At 31.8% G+C, this 14,886-nt stretch overlaps 6 protein-coding genes across 6 annotated transcripts, besides 5 other annotated features; 2 read left to right on the top strand and 4 right to left on the bottom strand.

Moving 5' to 3' along the window:
- Nucleotides 1-1,228: part of a mobile genetic element that runs on past the window's edge.
- On the top strand, nucleotides 8-448 carry TVAGG3_1010920 (uncharacterized protein; the record flags this gene model as incomplete). The annotated part of the gene is made up of 1 exon (XM_001579138.1): nucleotides 8-448. One exon carries the CDS (start codon nucleotides 8-10, stop codon nucleotides 446-448), a length of 441 nt encoding a protein of 146 aa, XP_001579188.1.
- Nucleotides 717-1,228: a terminal%2Cinverted (terminal inverted repeat of Maverick-1A transposon ID:TVAGG3_1010910).
- A 167-nt stretch (nucleotides 1,229-1,395) lies between these two features.
- Nucleotides 1,396-2,265, bottom strand: TVAGG3_1010900 (protein of unknown function (DUF3447); the record flags this gene model as incomplete). Its single annotated transcript, XM_001579135.1, has 1 exon — nucleotides 1,396-2,265. The coding sequence occupies one exon, from the start codon at nucleotides 2,263-2,265 to the stop codon at nucleotides 1,396-1,398; it is 870 nt and encodes a 289-aa protein (XP_001579185.1).
- Nucleotides 2,266-2,326: 61 nt separating this feature from the next.
- Nucleotides 2,327-3,152: a mobile genetic element.
- Nucleotides 3,153-3,155: 3 nt separating this feature from the next.
- Nucleotides 3,156-3,366: a mobile genetic element.
- Nucleotides 3,367-3,712: 346 nt separating this feature from the next.
- Nucleotides 3,713-3,742: a mobile genetic element.
- A 187-nt stretch (nucleotides 3,743-3,929) lies between these two features.
- Nucleotides 3,930-5,832, bottom strand: TVAGG3_1010860 (outer arm dynein light chain 1 family; the record flags this gene model as incomplete). The annotated part of the gene is made up of 1 exon (XM_001579134.2): nucleotides 3,937-5,832. The coding sequence occupies one exon, from the start codon at nucleotides 5,830-5,832 to the stop codon at nucleotides 3,937-3,939; it is 1,896 nt and encodes a 631-aa protein (XP_001579184.1).
- A 769-nt stretch (nucleotides 5,833-6,601) lies between these two features.
- On the bottom strand, nucleotides 6,602-8,032 carry TVAGG3_1010850 (nerve growth factor signaling pathway; the record flags this gene model as incomplete). The annotated part of the gene is made up of 1 exon (XM_001579133.1): nucleotides 6,602-8,032. One exon carries the CDS (start codon nucleotides 8,030-8,032, stop codon nucleotides 6,602-6,604), a length of 1,431 nt encoding a protein of 476 aa, XP_001579183.1.
- Nucleotides 8,033-8,187: 155 nt separating this feature from the next.
- TVAGG3_1010840 (nuclear-transcribed mRNA catabolic process, deadenylation-dependent decay) lies at nucleotides 8,188-11,282 on the top strand (the record flags this gene model as incomplete). The annotated part of the gene is made up of 1 exon (XM_001579132.1): nucleotides 8,200-11,238. One exon carries the CDS (start codon nucleotides 8,200-8,202, stop codon nucleotides 11,236-11,238), a length of 3,039 nt encoding a protein of 1,012 aa, XP_001579182.1.
- A 290-nt stretch (nucleotides 11,283-11,572) lies between these two features.
- TVAGG3_1010830 (ribonuclease inhibitor domain-containing protein) lies at nucleotides 11,573-13,285 on the bottom strand (the record flags this gene model as incomplete). The annotated part of the gene is made up of 1 exon (XM_001579131.1): nucleotides 11,573-13,285. One exon carries the CDS (start codon nucleotides 13,283-13,285, stop codon nucleotides 11,573-11,575), a length of 1,713 nt encoding a protein of 570 aa, XP_001579181.1.
- Nucleotides 13,286-14,886: the final 1,601 nt, after the last annotated feature.

Here is a 14,886-nt window from a genome sequence, read left to right as displayed (position 1 = left end):
CTTATAAATGAGTTCTTCATTAAGCTCTCGTGAACCTTCACCATCTATGAAACAAACTTTACCAAACGATTATGGAGCACCTATTGAATATTTCTTACGAGCTGCACAATGGCAAAGAGCAGTCTCACCAAGGTTAGGTGTTCCACCAGCTCCTGTCAAAAATAGCATTTGGTCAAGTCCTTATATAAGATATGGTCTCCCACTAGGTTTGCTAGCTACAGCAGGAGCAGTTATGATGTTGAAAAGAAATAAAGCAAATGTTGTAAATAATACTGAAGTAGCTGAAGTTAAACAAACTCCAACACCTTCACAAGCAAAACCTTCAATGACTCCTGAACCTATGGAAGTACAAACTCCTGTTCAAAAGTCAACTCCAAAACCGACTCCAACATTTAAACCAGAACCTACTCCGCAAATAAATCGTAAAACTCCTGCGTTTCCTTACTGAAAAAATAACGTTATTTTTATTTAATATTAAAATTTTTATTTGATTGAAATGACAAATAAAGTCACTGAAGCAATGAAACAAAAGTTTTTGGTAGAATACATTAAATCAGGAACTATTCCAGAAGGTTTTTACATTCATACTATGAAAGATGGTAGAGTTCAGTTTAGAAAGATAAAGCAACCATTAGATAAAGAAGGAATTTTGAGAAAGATTAAACTTCATGAGGACAACATTGCTGAACTTAGGAAGAAGCTAGAAGAGTTGGAGAAAGGAAGAGAGTTATAAAGCAATGAATTCAACAGGGTGAAAAAAGAGGTGAGATCTCACCACTTCACCTAAATTTATTTTTGTGCTATGTTTTCATACGTGTGAGGGTGGTGATATCATTAATTTTTTATTTTATTTTTTATTTTATTTTTATATAAATGACGAAAACTATTGAGATAACAAACTACAACGGTCATGAGTTCAAGAATTTGTTCTTCGTTCCTCGTGAAAATACATTCTATCAGATACGAGGGAGAAAGGGTAAAGTTAGTTTGAGCGTTTATGAAGGAATGAAGAATGGAAAGTTTATACAAGCATACGATACAAACGGTAAGCGTGTTTCATTAGCTTTGTCAAAACTTACTAACATTTATTTTGACAGTGATTTTGACTCTGACGATTGGAGCGACAGCAGCGATACTGAAGAATATGAACTATTGTGTGAAGCACAGCAATGGGAAGAGTTGCAATACTTTTGTAAGTGAGAACGTTTATTTTTTACAGTAGTGAAGTCGTTTGTGAAAACGTTTATTTTTTCATTAGTGAAGTCGTTAGTGAAGTCGTTAGTGAAGTCGTTAGTGAAGTCGTTAGTGAATTCATTAGTGAATTCATTAGTGAATTCATTAGTGAAGTCGTTTATGTGTCAGACGGTTTTGTAAATATTTAAGGTTAAGTTGGTGTTATGGTTGTATTGTAAAATATACGTTACCAGTTTTGTAAAGTGTCAAAACAGCTAAGTGGTGTATGGAGGCGCGCAGTGCCTCTGTACACGACTTAGGTATACTAACTTGAATTTCGTATTCATTCATCAAGAATGTAACAAAATCAATGTTGTGTGAAAGAATTGCATACTTCATGCATTCTTCATCTGGTTCCTGATATTTCAAACATTCACTCATTATCTCTTGATTTCCTCCTAAAAATGAAAATTCGAGACATTTTGGTGTTATTCTTGAGTTGAATTTCGTTCTTAAAAGCTTGAAACAATCAACAGCTCCATGGTAACAACATAATTCAGGTAATGAATGTCCAAAATTAGAAAATGGATATAAACAGCTCTGAAGGTTTTGATACTTATTAAATCCTTCTCTTTCGGTGAAGAAGATGAAATTTTCTACATCATTAAGCATAATTGCTCTGTAAATAGTATTTTCTGTATGAATATCGAGAAATCCATCTATATTATCTCTGATATATTGAGACTTATCTAATTTAATCTGATATTCTTCATTAAACAGATAGTTAGATATGAATGGAATATTGTCGACCTCTGAAACATGATAATCATCATAAATTAGTTTCGCCAGAAACAAATATGACTTTGCATAACGATTATTATACAGAATGACTCTCAAAATATCTCTCATAATATATTTTGGAAGATATTTTGTTGAATCAATCAATTCTGTTTTGATCAGTTTGTAAATTGAAATTAATTCTTCTTCTTTTTCAGTTTTTAGATGAAACAACGCAATATATAAATCGATATAATATTTATAGGTGCCTCTCAATTCATCATATTTGCTCGTAGTATCCATAAGATCAGACATTAATGTCGTAGTTTACAACTATTCAATGATTATCGAAAGTTTGAGTGAAAAGTCATCTTTTGAGATTGGGACAAAGTTGCAATTCGGCACTTTTTGTAAAAAAAAATGGGGTCATACTCATAATGAATAGAGACTTATAGCCAAGTCTTGATATCATGCAGGGAGAATATACATTGATAAGCAATTATATTTTATAGTAGTAGTATTCAGAAATTCTTACAATTTACAATACAATTTTCAAAAATGGATAAAGACTTATAGCCAAGTCTTGATATCATGCAGGGAGAATATACATTGATAAGCAATTATATTTTATAGTAGTAGTATTCAGAAATTCTTACAATTTACAATACAATTTTCAAAAATGGATAAAGACCAATAGCCAAGTCTTGATATCATGCAGGGAGACTCTCTACAAATACAAAAATTGATTATCATAAGGAAATACAAATTTATCAATTTTCATGTGAAAATTACATAAATTTGTTCTCCAATAAATAGCAATAATACTTTGAATGTTATATTAAGTAATATAGCTTCAGGTAAATAAGCTTACACTTCAAAAATATACTGTTTATTCATTAATTTTAAAAAAAGTCCAAATTATCTAATCTTGCTTACTCTTCCTTTAAACTTCTTTGTGCCAAATTTAATATTGTCTTCAAAGATGGAATAAGGACATTAGGTTCAATCCTTCGGCTTTCGACAATTTCCAAAATGTGTTGAATTAATTTCAAACATTCATCGTGTTTTGAAGCTCTTTGCTCAACAATCTGATTACCTGCCCTTGTAAGAATTCTTACTGCTCTATCTTCATTCAAAACATTAGCGACTTGAACCTTAATAATCGCATTTGGAATCACAACAGTGATGAGAGTTATGACGATATAAAAAAATATTTTATTATACTCATTCGAAATTAAAAATAATAAAATTTATATATATTAATTTCATTAAATCAAGGTTAAAAATCTCACCGGAAAAATAACCTCAGTGTGATAAATTTATCACCGGAAAAATTTACAATAAGGTTAATACCGAAAATATCGAAAAATAAACATTTAAGGTTAATTTAAGAGTATGCACTTTTGTCACCTACTCGTCATCTTTTGAGAGAGGGTCAAAGTTGCTATTTGTCACTTTTCCACAAGAATATAATGGGGAAAAAGTTATCATATAGTTGATCTCATTGACTAAGGTGAGAGATGCATGTAGTGTAATGTGATAAACAGTGGGATTGCTTATCTAAGTCCTAGGTTCGAGACACATTGGCTTCATTTTTCTCTTTTTTATTGACGTAAACTATTCAATTTTTGTGTTCTCCATTCAAATTTCAGAATTTTTTTTGCAGATTTCACGCTACATTCGAAGTTACCTTTTGTAACAACCACCACTGCCTACGAAAGACGAAAGTGTGTCACGATTTCACCCGGAAATCCGATGGTTGTTTAAGAGTATGCACTTTTGTCACCTACTCGTCATCTTTTCATAAACTTGCTTGAAAATTTAAAGACAAAGAATTAGCGATCAATATTATGAAATATATAATCTTAGATGTAGAATCATCTTAAATACAAATTTCATGGTAAACAGTATAAAGAGATCACTGCTCCGATCAGAAAAAAAATGAGAGGAAAACCATAACCATAAAAAAAAGATACAAACAAACATTTAAAAAATATCATGGATAACATCCATCTTTTTCTGGATGTGAGAGCGATATAATGCGCAAAGATTATCAACATCAGCCGGACTAATTTCATCTTCATTAATCCAGACATATTTAACCTTTTTGGTCAGTTCGTTGTAGACTTTCGCGTGGAATTTTCGCAAATGCGTTCCATTTCTCAATTCATGGCCAAGGCAAACATTTACAACGTTCTGGATGACTTGGTTCGTTGGTCTTGAAGGTGTTTTTCGATGAACAATTGGTGTTTTCGGACAATAAGGATCAACAATTCCTCGAAAATCTCGAGGCATCGTTTTTGGCTGAGGAGCTGTAGTTTTAACTGGTTCTGGTCTTGCCATTGTTTGAAATACAGGCAAAACAACTTTTTTTATCTCTTTGGAAGAGTCAGATGGAGCAATTCTTGTTCGGCTTGTGTCAACAAGCGAAATTGGGACATGGAAGTCATTGGCAATTGTACTAGCAATTGCATTTTGGTCGGTTTTGCTCGCAGTTATGAAAGCATTCCTCGCTTGTTCCGATAATCTTGGAACAATTGCAGATTTTGGACGAGCTGTAGGAGTTTTTGGTCGAATTCCTTTATCAACGGTATCCATTTGACGCCATACTCCTCTTCCGTCCCAAAATAAGCAATTTAGCGGTAAATGTAAAATAATTGTTGGAAGTTGAGCGAAAATGCGGCCATTAGATATATAAGATGCTTTGCAGTTAATCCATTTCTTCGTTAGTGGATGAATAACTGCAATTGTTTCACCTTTTTCGGGATGTTTGTCAGGAACTGGCAAATTACCTAATATTTCTTTATGAATGGTCTCAAGACTCTCATCAAGTGAAGTAAAATTACATTTTTGCCTTAAATTTTGATAAATAATTATATCTTTGCAATCTTGGAGTTCTGACGGATCCATTGCTCTAAATAGGAATGCGGCGACAATAAGACGTGGTATTGATCCGATTGTTGGCTGAACTCCTGTCTTAATATAGTTAATAACCTTCAATGCTTGCCAAAGTTCATTTTCAATGGCAAGACCATTGCACATTTGCTGGGAAAGGTGGTACAATAATACCCACAATCTCCATTCCTCTAAATCAGAGATTTCTGATGATATTGTACCCCAAAATCCTCGAGATAAAAGTCTTGGAATTGTACTTATTGGAACATTCATCCATTGATAGGATAGAATGCCTAAAATTATCGCAAAGTAGTCAGAGAAGGTTCCAGTAGGTACATCTATTGGATAATTTTGATGTAAATATTTTAATTTTTCTATTTGTGGACGATTTGCTAAATCTTTGACGTATCTTCCACTAGGAGTTATGAATTTACCTGGTTCTTGAAACTTAAATGACGTTCCAATAAGGAAATGCTTCGCTGCTTGAGTGGTCGAAGCTGTATTATGCTCAGAAAGCTTTTCTCGCCGAGCATTTAGAATTGACTCACCAAATTCAAGAGTTTTCTTGTACTGTTTTGCAATTTGTCGGGCATAATCTGTCACAAATGTACCATTGATGATCCATGCACGTTTTAATATAATAATAAGTGTTAACGGATTATCTTTTAGTTTGTCTACGAATGAATTCTTTTGCGCATTTAGGAATATAATGTAAATATGACGAATTTGAAGTAATTCATCGATTTCTAATTGATTTGAGCTTATATCAAGTGATACAAGTGCTTCAAAACATCTTAAAAACGATAAATCAGTGAGAATATTATTTGCAATACTGAATTTGAAAACTTTTGTTTTTGATATAAAAGTTTCTGGTGGAATTGATAAGAAATTGTTATTTGATAAGTCTATAAACGTTGCATCTTCCGGGATTTCATCTGGATTTATCACTTCCAATGACAAGCCTTGCCGTTTGAAAGCGATTTCCATTTCCAAATAAAAATCCGTTTTTTTATCCAATTATTTGAGGAGAATTCTGGTATCGATATTTTACTAGCAGAAGAGTTTAAGATGGAACTGACAATATAAATATGTGCACATATTGAATGATGCGTAAGAATATTATATTTTCATTGAATGAAAGCAATTTCAAAACAGAATTGATTGATTCAAAGAAACGTCTTCCTTATAGTATTATAAATGGCATATTAGATATCGTACCATTCAATAATCCCTATACAAGACCTTATTTTTCTCTTGTCATACTCATATATGATAATTATCAAGCAAACGAAGAAATCAGTGTTCCATTAACTGTTAGATACCTAATTTATAAAGAATATGGAAATAAAGTAAATAAATTGGATAATTTCGAAACAATTCAATTAGAAAATCTCAATATTCATACAGAAAATACAATTTACAGAGAAATTGTGTATAATGACTTATAGAGATTCATCACATTAACCGAAAAAGAAGAATTTGATAAAGATCAAAAACATGAAAGAATTGCTCTTTATACTTGTTAATAGATATACTACATTATAGAAAAACAACAACCAAATGCAATGCAGCGATTTATATGTCTATTTAAAAACTAGATGACGTTATAAGTGTAGTTCAAACTAACTATGAATCTAATATCTAAATCAGATACCAATTCTAAATATCATAATGAGAGAGCCAAGACCAAATATTTTTATGAAGGAAAAAAACTTCAATTATGAACCATTAAATCAAATTGATGATAAATATTTTCTCACAGAACTTGAAGTAACATCCATGACAGATTTTCCATCATTTGTTTTTGCTTCTTTATCAGCTCCAATCGAGATAAGATATTGAACGACTTCAAGTTTACCATTATATGATGCATAAATGAGTGGAGTATATCCACCATTATTCTTTGCTTCTTTATCAGCTCCAATCGAGATAAGATATTGAACGACTTCAAGTTTACCATTATATGATGCATAAATGAGTGGAGTATATCCACCATTATTCTTTGCTTCTTTATCAGCTCCAATCGAGATAAGATATTGAACGACTTCAAGTTTACCATTATATGATGCATAAATGAGTGGAGTATATTCATCTTTAGTCTTTGCTTCTTTATCAGCTCCAACAGAGATAAGATATTTAATAATGTTAAGTTTACATTTTTTGAAGCAGAAATGAGTGATATTTGTTCATTTTTAGTCTTTGCTTCTTTATCAGCTCCAACAGAGATAAGATATTGAAGGACTTCAAGATGACCATTAGATGATGCAGAAGTGAGTGCAGTATATCCAAAAGTATTCTTTGCTTCTTTATTAGCTCCAACAGAGATAAGATATTGAACAACTTCAAGATGACCATTATATGATGCATAAATGAGTGGAGTATATCCAAAAGTATTCTTTGCTTCTTTATTAGCTCCAACAGAGATTAGATATTGAACAACTTCAAAATGACCTTTTTCTGATGCATAAATGAGTGGAGTTTTTCCATTTTTAGTCTTTGCTTCTTTATCACAGCCACAGAAAATAAGAGATTTAACAAGTCTAAGATTTCCTTTTTGACTTGCAACATGAAGTACATTATCACCATTGTGATTTATCTTTTTCCAAAGTCCTTCTTCTACTGCTTTTGAAAAAAATATTTGAGAAAGTTCATCGAGAAAATTGTAAACAAGCTCAAAATCATTGGAATTCTTAAGTTCTGTGATTTTTGATAGAATTTCTCTCTGACCATTTGCATCATTAATAAGATTGAGTTGAGATTGAAGTGATTTTATCTCATCGTCACTTTTTTGTTTTTGATTTCGAATTTCATTTAACTCTTTTTGAAGATTTTTGATTTTCTCTGTAGAATTAAATATCTCTTTCTTTTTATGAACTAAAAAGTTAATAATGCCGTTAAACATTTTGAGTTTCATGCACTTTTTTAATGATCTCAGAACAGAGACTACATCTTCAGTGCTTTGGATAGAAACGTTTGCTTTTTGAATGCACAAATATAAATTCTCTGCACTGATTGTTGAAGTAGATTGTTTGAGAAGATAATCGAACTCATCAGTAGTTAATGTTGAATTTTTAAGTATAACTTTGATATCTTCGAGCCTGAATATGTTAAAGAACATGCCTTCTTCAATGTAATCTTTGACATGGGCTATAATGTATTCAAAATCTGGAACAATCTCTTCGCTCATTTTATATTAATTTGGTGGTAATTTAAAAAAAAGTAAATCATAGATTTTTTTAAGATGGTGGTAATTTTAAGAAATTTGACGTTTTTGTATTTACATTTGTAAAGTTAAATTGTCGATTTTTCTAATAGTTGTACCCCTCTTATTTATTTGTCAGTTTTCCTTTCTGGATGTCGAAAATTCTCTTTCCAACTTCATCCGCGAGAGATTTCACTCCAGAAATGATAAACAGCTGTAAGCATATATTATCACGTCCGCTACAGGAAATATATCAATTGTGTCTCGATGACTTAATTTCAGGAAGAAAACTCGAATTAGCATGTTTACTCAGAATTCTTCTCGAAAGACCTCCAACACCTGAATATGCATCCATCATTGGATGGTTTGCAATTAACAATTTGATTCAAGCACCAACTCTTCAACTTTATATGAGTGTTTTATTGCAAAATAAGAATACGTTTTACGGAGAGCAATGTTGTATTGCATTTCTAAACGAAGTTATCCCGGTTGGATATCGTTATTTAAGTTTTCTGGAAGATGTTATTGCAATTCCAGGATTTCGGTTTCGACATTCCGATTTATTCATATTAATAAATCAAACGTTCGAAAATGCTATACCGTTAGAAGGCTTCCAACCTAAAAATCAATTTTCTATTCCTAGTCCAATCGGAATAATTCCATTAACTCAGAATTTGCATCTCGATTTGCCGCCAATTACCAAATCAATAAGCGAGCCTCCTCTCAAACTTACACTTGAAGAGTGCGTGCAGGCTTCCTATTTGATGCCAGAAGAACATCGCCGACATTACTTGATTTCTTACGTATTAAACACACAAATTCCCGATTCAATACTCAGCCCTCCGTCCGTACTTCTCGAAGCCGTATGCGCTTATGCAAAACATTTACTTTCAAATGCAATTTCAGATGGAAAGTCAAAAATCGGATGGGAAAGGTACTCCGTTCATGCACAACTACATCAGATTGGTATGTGGATTGGCTTGCTTTCCATTTCTCAAGGTCCGCCGCCCCCTATTTACTATATCGATCTTTACAAGATACTTAGAGACTCAATTAAGCTCGGATGCTTCAACGAAGCAGTCATACTACTCGCTGGATATTTTTCCAGGGCTTCTTCCATATACCAATTGCCTTGTCCATATACTGTCAGCTTTTTACAAGTAATGGCCGCATTTATCAATCAGCCTGGTGTCAGACTTGACGTTTACCAGTCAGTCCAGGCTTTTGCGGCCTTAATTGGAACTGATATTTCTATATTCCTCACAAGAACGATAGAAGTTGATCCCACTTCCTTTGATTTACATTGTGTCTTCCAGCTGGATCCGAAAAACCAACTTTACTTCCTTGGTCCGTACCAAAAAGACGCAATTGTCTCAAATTCTCAAGAAAGAGTGGATAACTTCTTCGATTTCGCTCCTAACCCAGAGAAATTCCCTCAGTACATGCAGGAGGTAATAAGGACAGCAAGTTTTGTAAGGAAATATTACTTCGTCGGCCGAGGAAATTCAATTTGTCTTCCAGAGCCAAGAACAGGCGGTCTCCATAACACATTGATCGACTGCGCCATACTTATGGGGCTTTCGAACAATTCTGTCCTATCAGGAACAGCCTGTAGAATATTAGCAAAATTAGTTTATCCTCCGTTCAAATTAGCACCAGAAAAACTACGCTATGCGTTTCCTAATTACAATATGCTCACAGCGCTCATCAAACATAGCTGTATTTCCCCTCAAGATATCAATACTTTGTATTCAGACATATTAACTAATCCTCAGACAGGTCCAATTGCACTTCCCATGATCAGAAGAATGATGCCCCACATTTTCAAGCTCCAACGTTTATATCCCAGAGCGAATTTCACTTCTTTGTACGCATTAACAGGCATGAGACCGACCAATTCCAAGACAGACTTGCCTTCTGTAGATAGATCGAACATTTCCGTGCTCAGAGCCTTCCTACTCTTCTGTAAACAGCCTGATGATGATACTCGTAAAGATTTCCTCAACAAATTTGGTACGGGAACGGCCATGCAGATAGCTGCCATCATCCAGATCCTTATCGGAAGCGTCAGAGAAGATAACAAGGACTATTCTGCCATAGAATGCTTCATCGCTTTAATTCCCTCAATTCTCGAAAAAGTGTCAAATGATGTAATCTTGAATGGTCTCCTCCGAACAATGGACCAAATTAATTCCTCAACGATTGTATCCCATCAATTAGGAATTGTTTGCGTTTGCCATGAAATTTTTTCATGTATCGGAGATTTTAGTCCGAACAGATTGATTCCTTTCCTCACAAAGACATCACCTGGAAAGATCCCAGACTTCGTAACATCCTGGATCCAGTTAGTTCTCCATCCGAAAGTTTTTGGAGCAATGATCGAATCAGCTGACCTCGAATGCGTCAATTTCTGCCTTAGATTCATCATATGCATCATCAAACTCGCAATTAACTTCCCAGATGGCTTCTATCGCCCTGTTGCCAGAATTATTACGACAATATGCGACAGTTATCCGGAATTTGTTGTTTCCTTCCATCTCATTATCCTTGAAAGTGTCCCTCCGAGGTTCATCCAGCTCCGAAACATCATTTTATCCTCAATTCCTCCGAATTTTGATCCAATGCTTCCTCCTCCAGTATCAGTTATACCTGGGGACACTCAAGAACTACGTATTCTGAAGTCTAAGACAGAAGCGATCATCATGGACAGAGTTACTACGGTTCAATCTTCGATGATGAAACAAATTTACGAAATTTTCAAGAAAATCATTTCGAAAGATGTTTCATTACTCTGGAAATTTGTTCTGTTTGTTATTCAGACGTGGACAATTTCTCATGAAAGATTTTCCAAGACAAACATGGTTTTGGAGCTCTTAACCATGCTTGTTCCTGTCTCTCCGATCTATTTCTTCTCTTCTCTCTTGGATCATGTCAGATACAACAACTGCCACACGAGATTCGCAATGGAATTAGTTTTGGCACTTTTTGAAAGAGTTTCTGATGATTTGAGAGAGATTATTTTGATAGAAATAGTTCGTAGACTTCTTTGTGTCACTGCTCCACCTCACTCCCTTAGAGAACTCTTCTCCAGACTGATGGAAGAGAGGAAGATGGATGTTCTGAGTTTAATGAAGAAGATGAACGAATTCCAGGATTTCGAAGAAGCGGTCAAAGTAATTAAGATATTGTAATTGTATATTTTGTTATTATTTTTTGTATTTTAGTTAAAGATATTATATTAATTATATCAGTGAATTTATTCATGTTAAAAAGTTTGTTCTAATTATAACATTTAATAGTATTAATATGATAACATTTAATAGTATTAATATGATAACATTTAATAGTATTAATATGATAACATTTAATAGTATTAATAGGATAACATTTAATAGTATTAATATGATAACATTTAATAGTATTAATAGGATAACATTTAATAGTATTAATATGATAACATTTAATAGTATTAATATGATAACATTTAATAGTATTAATATGATAACATTTAATAGTATTATCTCTTTAAGATTTTAAAGCGTTTATGAGGTTTTGGCTGAAAATTGAAAGTGTTCGACTCACATGAAGAACTGTGGGTTCATTTATTCTGCTATTTTGATAGCAAAATACCATATTCTCAAGCATTAGTCGGCCATTTGTTTCTCTTTCACGAATAACTTCAACATCACAAAATGTATCAAGAATATATGTATATGGTACGTGAACTTTTAGGCGATTCTTATAAATAGAATATGCAAATAAATCATCAAAGTTTTCATCTGTTTTCTCTTGTCCTGTGTAATATAGTTCAACTCCTTTCAGTGTTTCACAATCATCATCGGATAAATAAGATGACCATGTGTTGTCATCAAAATATATTTTTTCAAGTCCTGGAATATGGAGGATAGAATCCAAATAATGGCTGAATCTCTGATTGCTCTGAAATGTAATAGTTTTAAGTTTAGTACAGTTTTTAAAAACTGAAGGTTCACTGATACATCCACTCGGAAATGTAAATGAAGATATATTAAGATTGAAAAAACAATAGCTGCACAAAGTAAGTTTTGAACTTTTAAAATCAATAAATGTAAGATTTGGACAGTTATAGAAAGCACTATGTTCTATAATTCCATTATTTGCATCAATTATAACAGTATGCAAAAATGGACAATTACTAATTGCATAAGAATTAATAAAAATATATTCTGAAGAAATGTTTATAATTTCTATGAATGAGTTCGAAAATGCATCAAATTCAAATTTAACATTAGAATTACAAATGGAATGATATTGAAAAATTTTGCAATTTCCAAATGCCATGGTCCCGATAAACGACACAGAAGGTGGTAATCTAGTTATCTCTAATGAAATGCAATTATAAAATGCTTCATCTTCAATTGAAATCAATGATTCAGGGAATAAAAAATATGATAATGATGTACAATTGAAAAAAGTTCCAGTTTTGATTGTTTGTATGTGATTTGAAATTTTCATTGATGTTACTAAATTGCAGTTAGAAAATGCGTCAAATCCGATATAATATAATCCATTTGATAATGTCAATGATGTACAACCTTCAAATGCTCTATCACCGATGTAATCCACATTGATGAGATTTCTAATTGTTGTTAGATTTTTGCACCCACAAAAGCAACCCTCTTCAATATATTTGATATTATTTGGGATTGAATATTCTGTAATATTAGAATTAGAGAAAATATAGGATGGAAACTTTATCAATGATTGTCCTAAATTTAGTTGATAAATTACTGTATTATAGAATGCTTTGAATCCAACAAATAAAACATTATCTGTGAAAGTCACATATCTTATCTTTGTATTTGAAAAAGTGTAATCCCAAATATATTCGGCATCGATGATTGAAAGGTTTAGAGATGAACTCTCGAATGCATAACTAGATATTGTATTTAACTTTTTACAATCACAAAAAGAATATTCAGAAATGGTGCTGCAGCAAAAATTAGAGATATTTGTCAGATTAATGCAGTTATAAAAGCAATATGGTGGGATAATCTCAATTTTATTATTGAGTACGATTGTTTCGAGCGATGAACATGCAAATGCTCCAACACCTAATTCTTTAATATTTTCTTCTAATGTAATAGATTTCTGTGTGTTTCTAAAAAAGAAAAATGGTAAAATTATATTGCTTGGATTATTCGGTGTAACTATTGAAAGACTTCTATATGATGTATCTGAAAAAGAAATAAAAGGCATATCAAAAGCAATTTTGATAGAATTATATTTGAAGATTTTCAACGATCTACAATATATAAAAGCATTAACTCCAATAAAAGATTCTTTTCTCGACCTTATTTCAAAATATTCTAATTTAGAGCAACTTTCAAAAGCTCCCTGTTGTATTTGATTAATTGATTCATTCAAAATAACTTTAGTAAGATTTCCACAATTTCTGAAAGAATGCTTATTAATTTTAGTAAGATTTTCCGGAAATGGAATGAATATATTTGATTGTAAGATAAAAAATGACTCATTTATTTCTATTAAATTTTTCCAATTTTGAAAACTCAAATTTTTAATGTCATTGATATTCTTAAAGTATTTAGGAACTGTTGAATTAATATAATGTTCATGTGGCGTGATTATTTCAATTGTATCATATCCAAGAGAAAATTTTGTAAATACAATCGATGAAGATGCATTAATCTTAAAACTATTAATATGCCAGAATAAGTCACAAGAAATAATTAAATTTTTGCAAATAATTGTTATGTATTTTAAGAACATGCAAGATCTGAAATTATTCCCAATCTCTAGCAAATCTGAATCTGATTGAATAGTTTAAGGGTTTCGTTTTGCTAAAATTGTCACTTTTATAGCATATTTGTTTTTGGATGTTTTGCGAAACCAAAAAAAAAAAAAACTATGATATACAATGTGTGTGTAAAGAAAATACTTTATTTACTAGTTAAAAAATCATTTGGTATTGATCAAGTTATTTTTTCTGGATAAGATATTATATGGATAATTGGATAGAAAATACAATTATATAATCTTGTACCTGGTTTAATTAAGCTAATTGTCATCAGAAACTTGTAATTTTTATGAATTTCAGATTTTCTTTTCATTACTGCTTTTCTTAATAGGTCAAGTTCTTATTTACGTTATAAAGTATGATATTTACAAATATCAAGTTATCATGTTTTTTGAGAAATTATGAGAAACAAACAAAAATGAAAAAGATAGGAATAGCAATGAATAGTGATGTGGGTATAGAAAATGTAAGAGATATGAATGCAAAGCAATCAGTATTTAGGATATTGACCATAGATTTCGAAAAAAAAATGCTGCATATTGAGCGAAAACTATGATTATATTATAATGCTGTCATTTAAAGCATAATGAAACTATTCCCTTTTCATTTTAATCGAATAAGATAGTAAAGATTTTTGAATTAGCTAGAAACTGATGAGATGTTTTCACAAATCAGATTTTTAATCTCTATAATGCATAATTCACTCAATATCTCAATTTTGATATTGCGAGATATCTTTGCTATCGGTTTCGCAATTTTGACACAATAGCAAGAGGGTTCTATAAGCATTATTATCAACGTAGAATCTGAATATCATATCAGAAAATGTCGCAAATCTGACATTTACCCGACCAAATAGCAAAAATAATTGAATACTTTTCGCAAAAACTTTAAAAATCGATAAAAATATGAAATATAGATATTAAAGAGACTTTTGATATAATATTCATAAAGATTTTCCAAAAATATGATACCGCAAAATTAAAAAAGTGACGTCTTGAGTGGAGTCAAAGGTCGAAATTGCTAGCTAAATGTTTTTTTA

The sequence above is a fragment of the Trichomonas vaginalis genome, chromosome I (assembly GCF_026262505.1).
Source record: "Trichomonas vaginalis G3 chromosome I, whole genome shotgun sequence".
In the NCBI taxonomy this organism is placed as follows: Eukaryota; Parabasalia; order Trichomonadida; family Trichomonadidae; genus Trichomonas; species Trichomonas vaginalis.
This window is presented reverse-complemented; position numbering and strand designations above follow the sequence as displayed.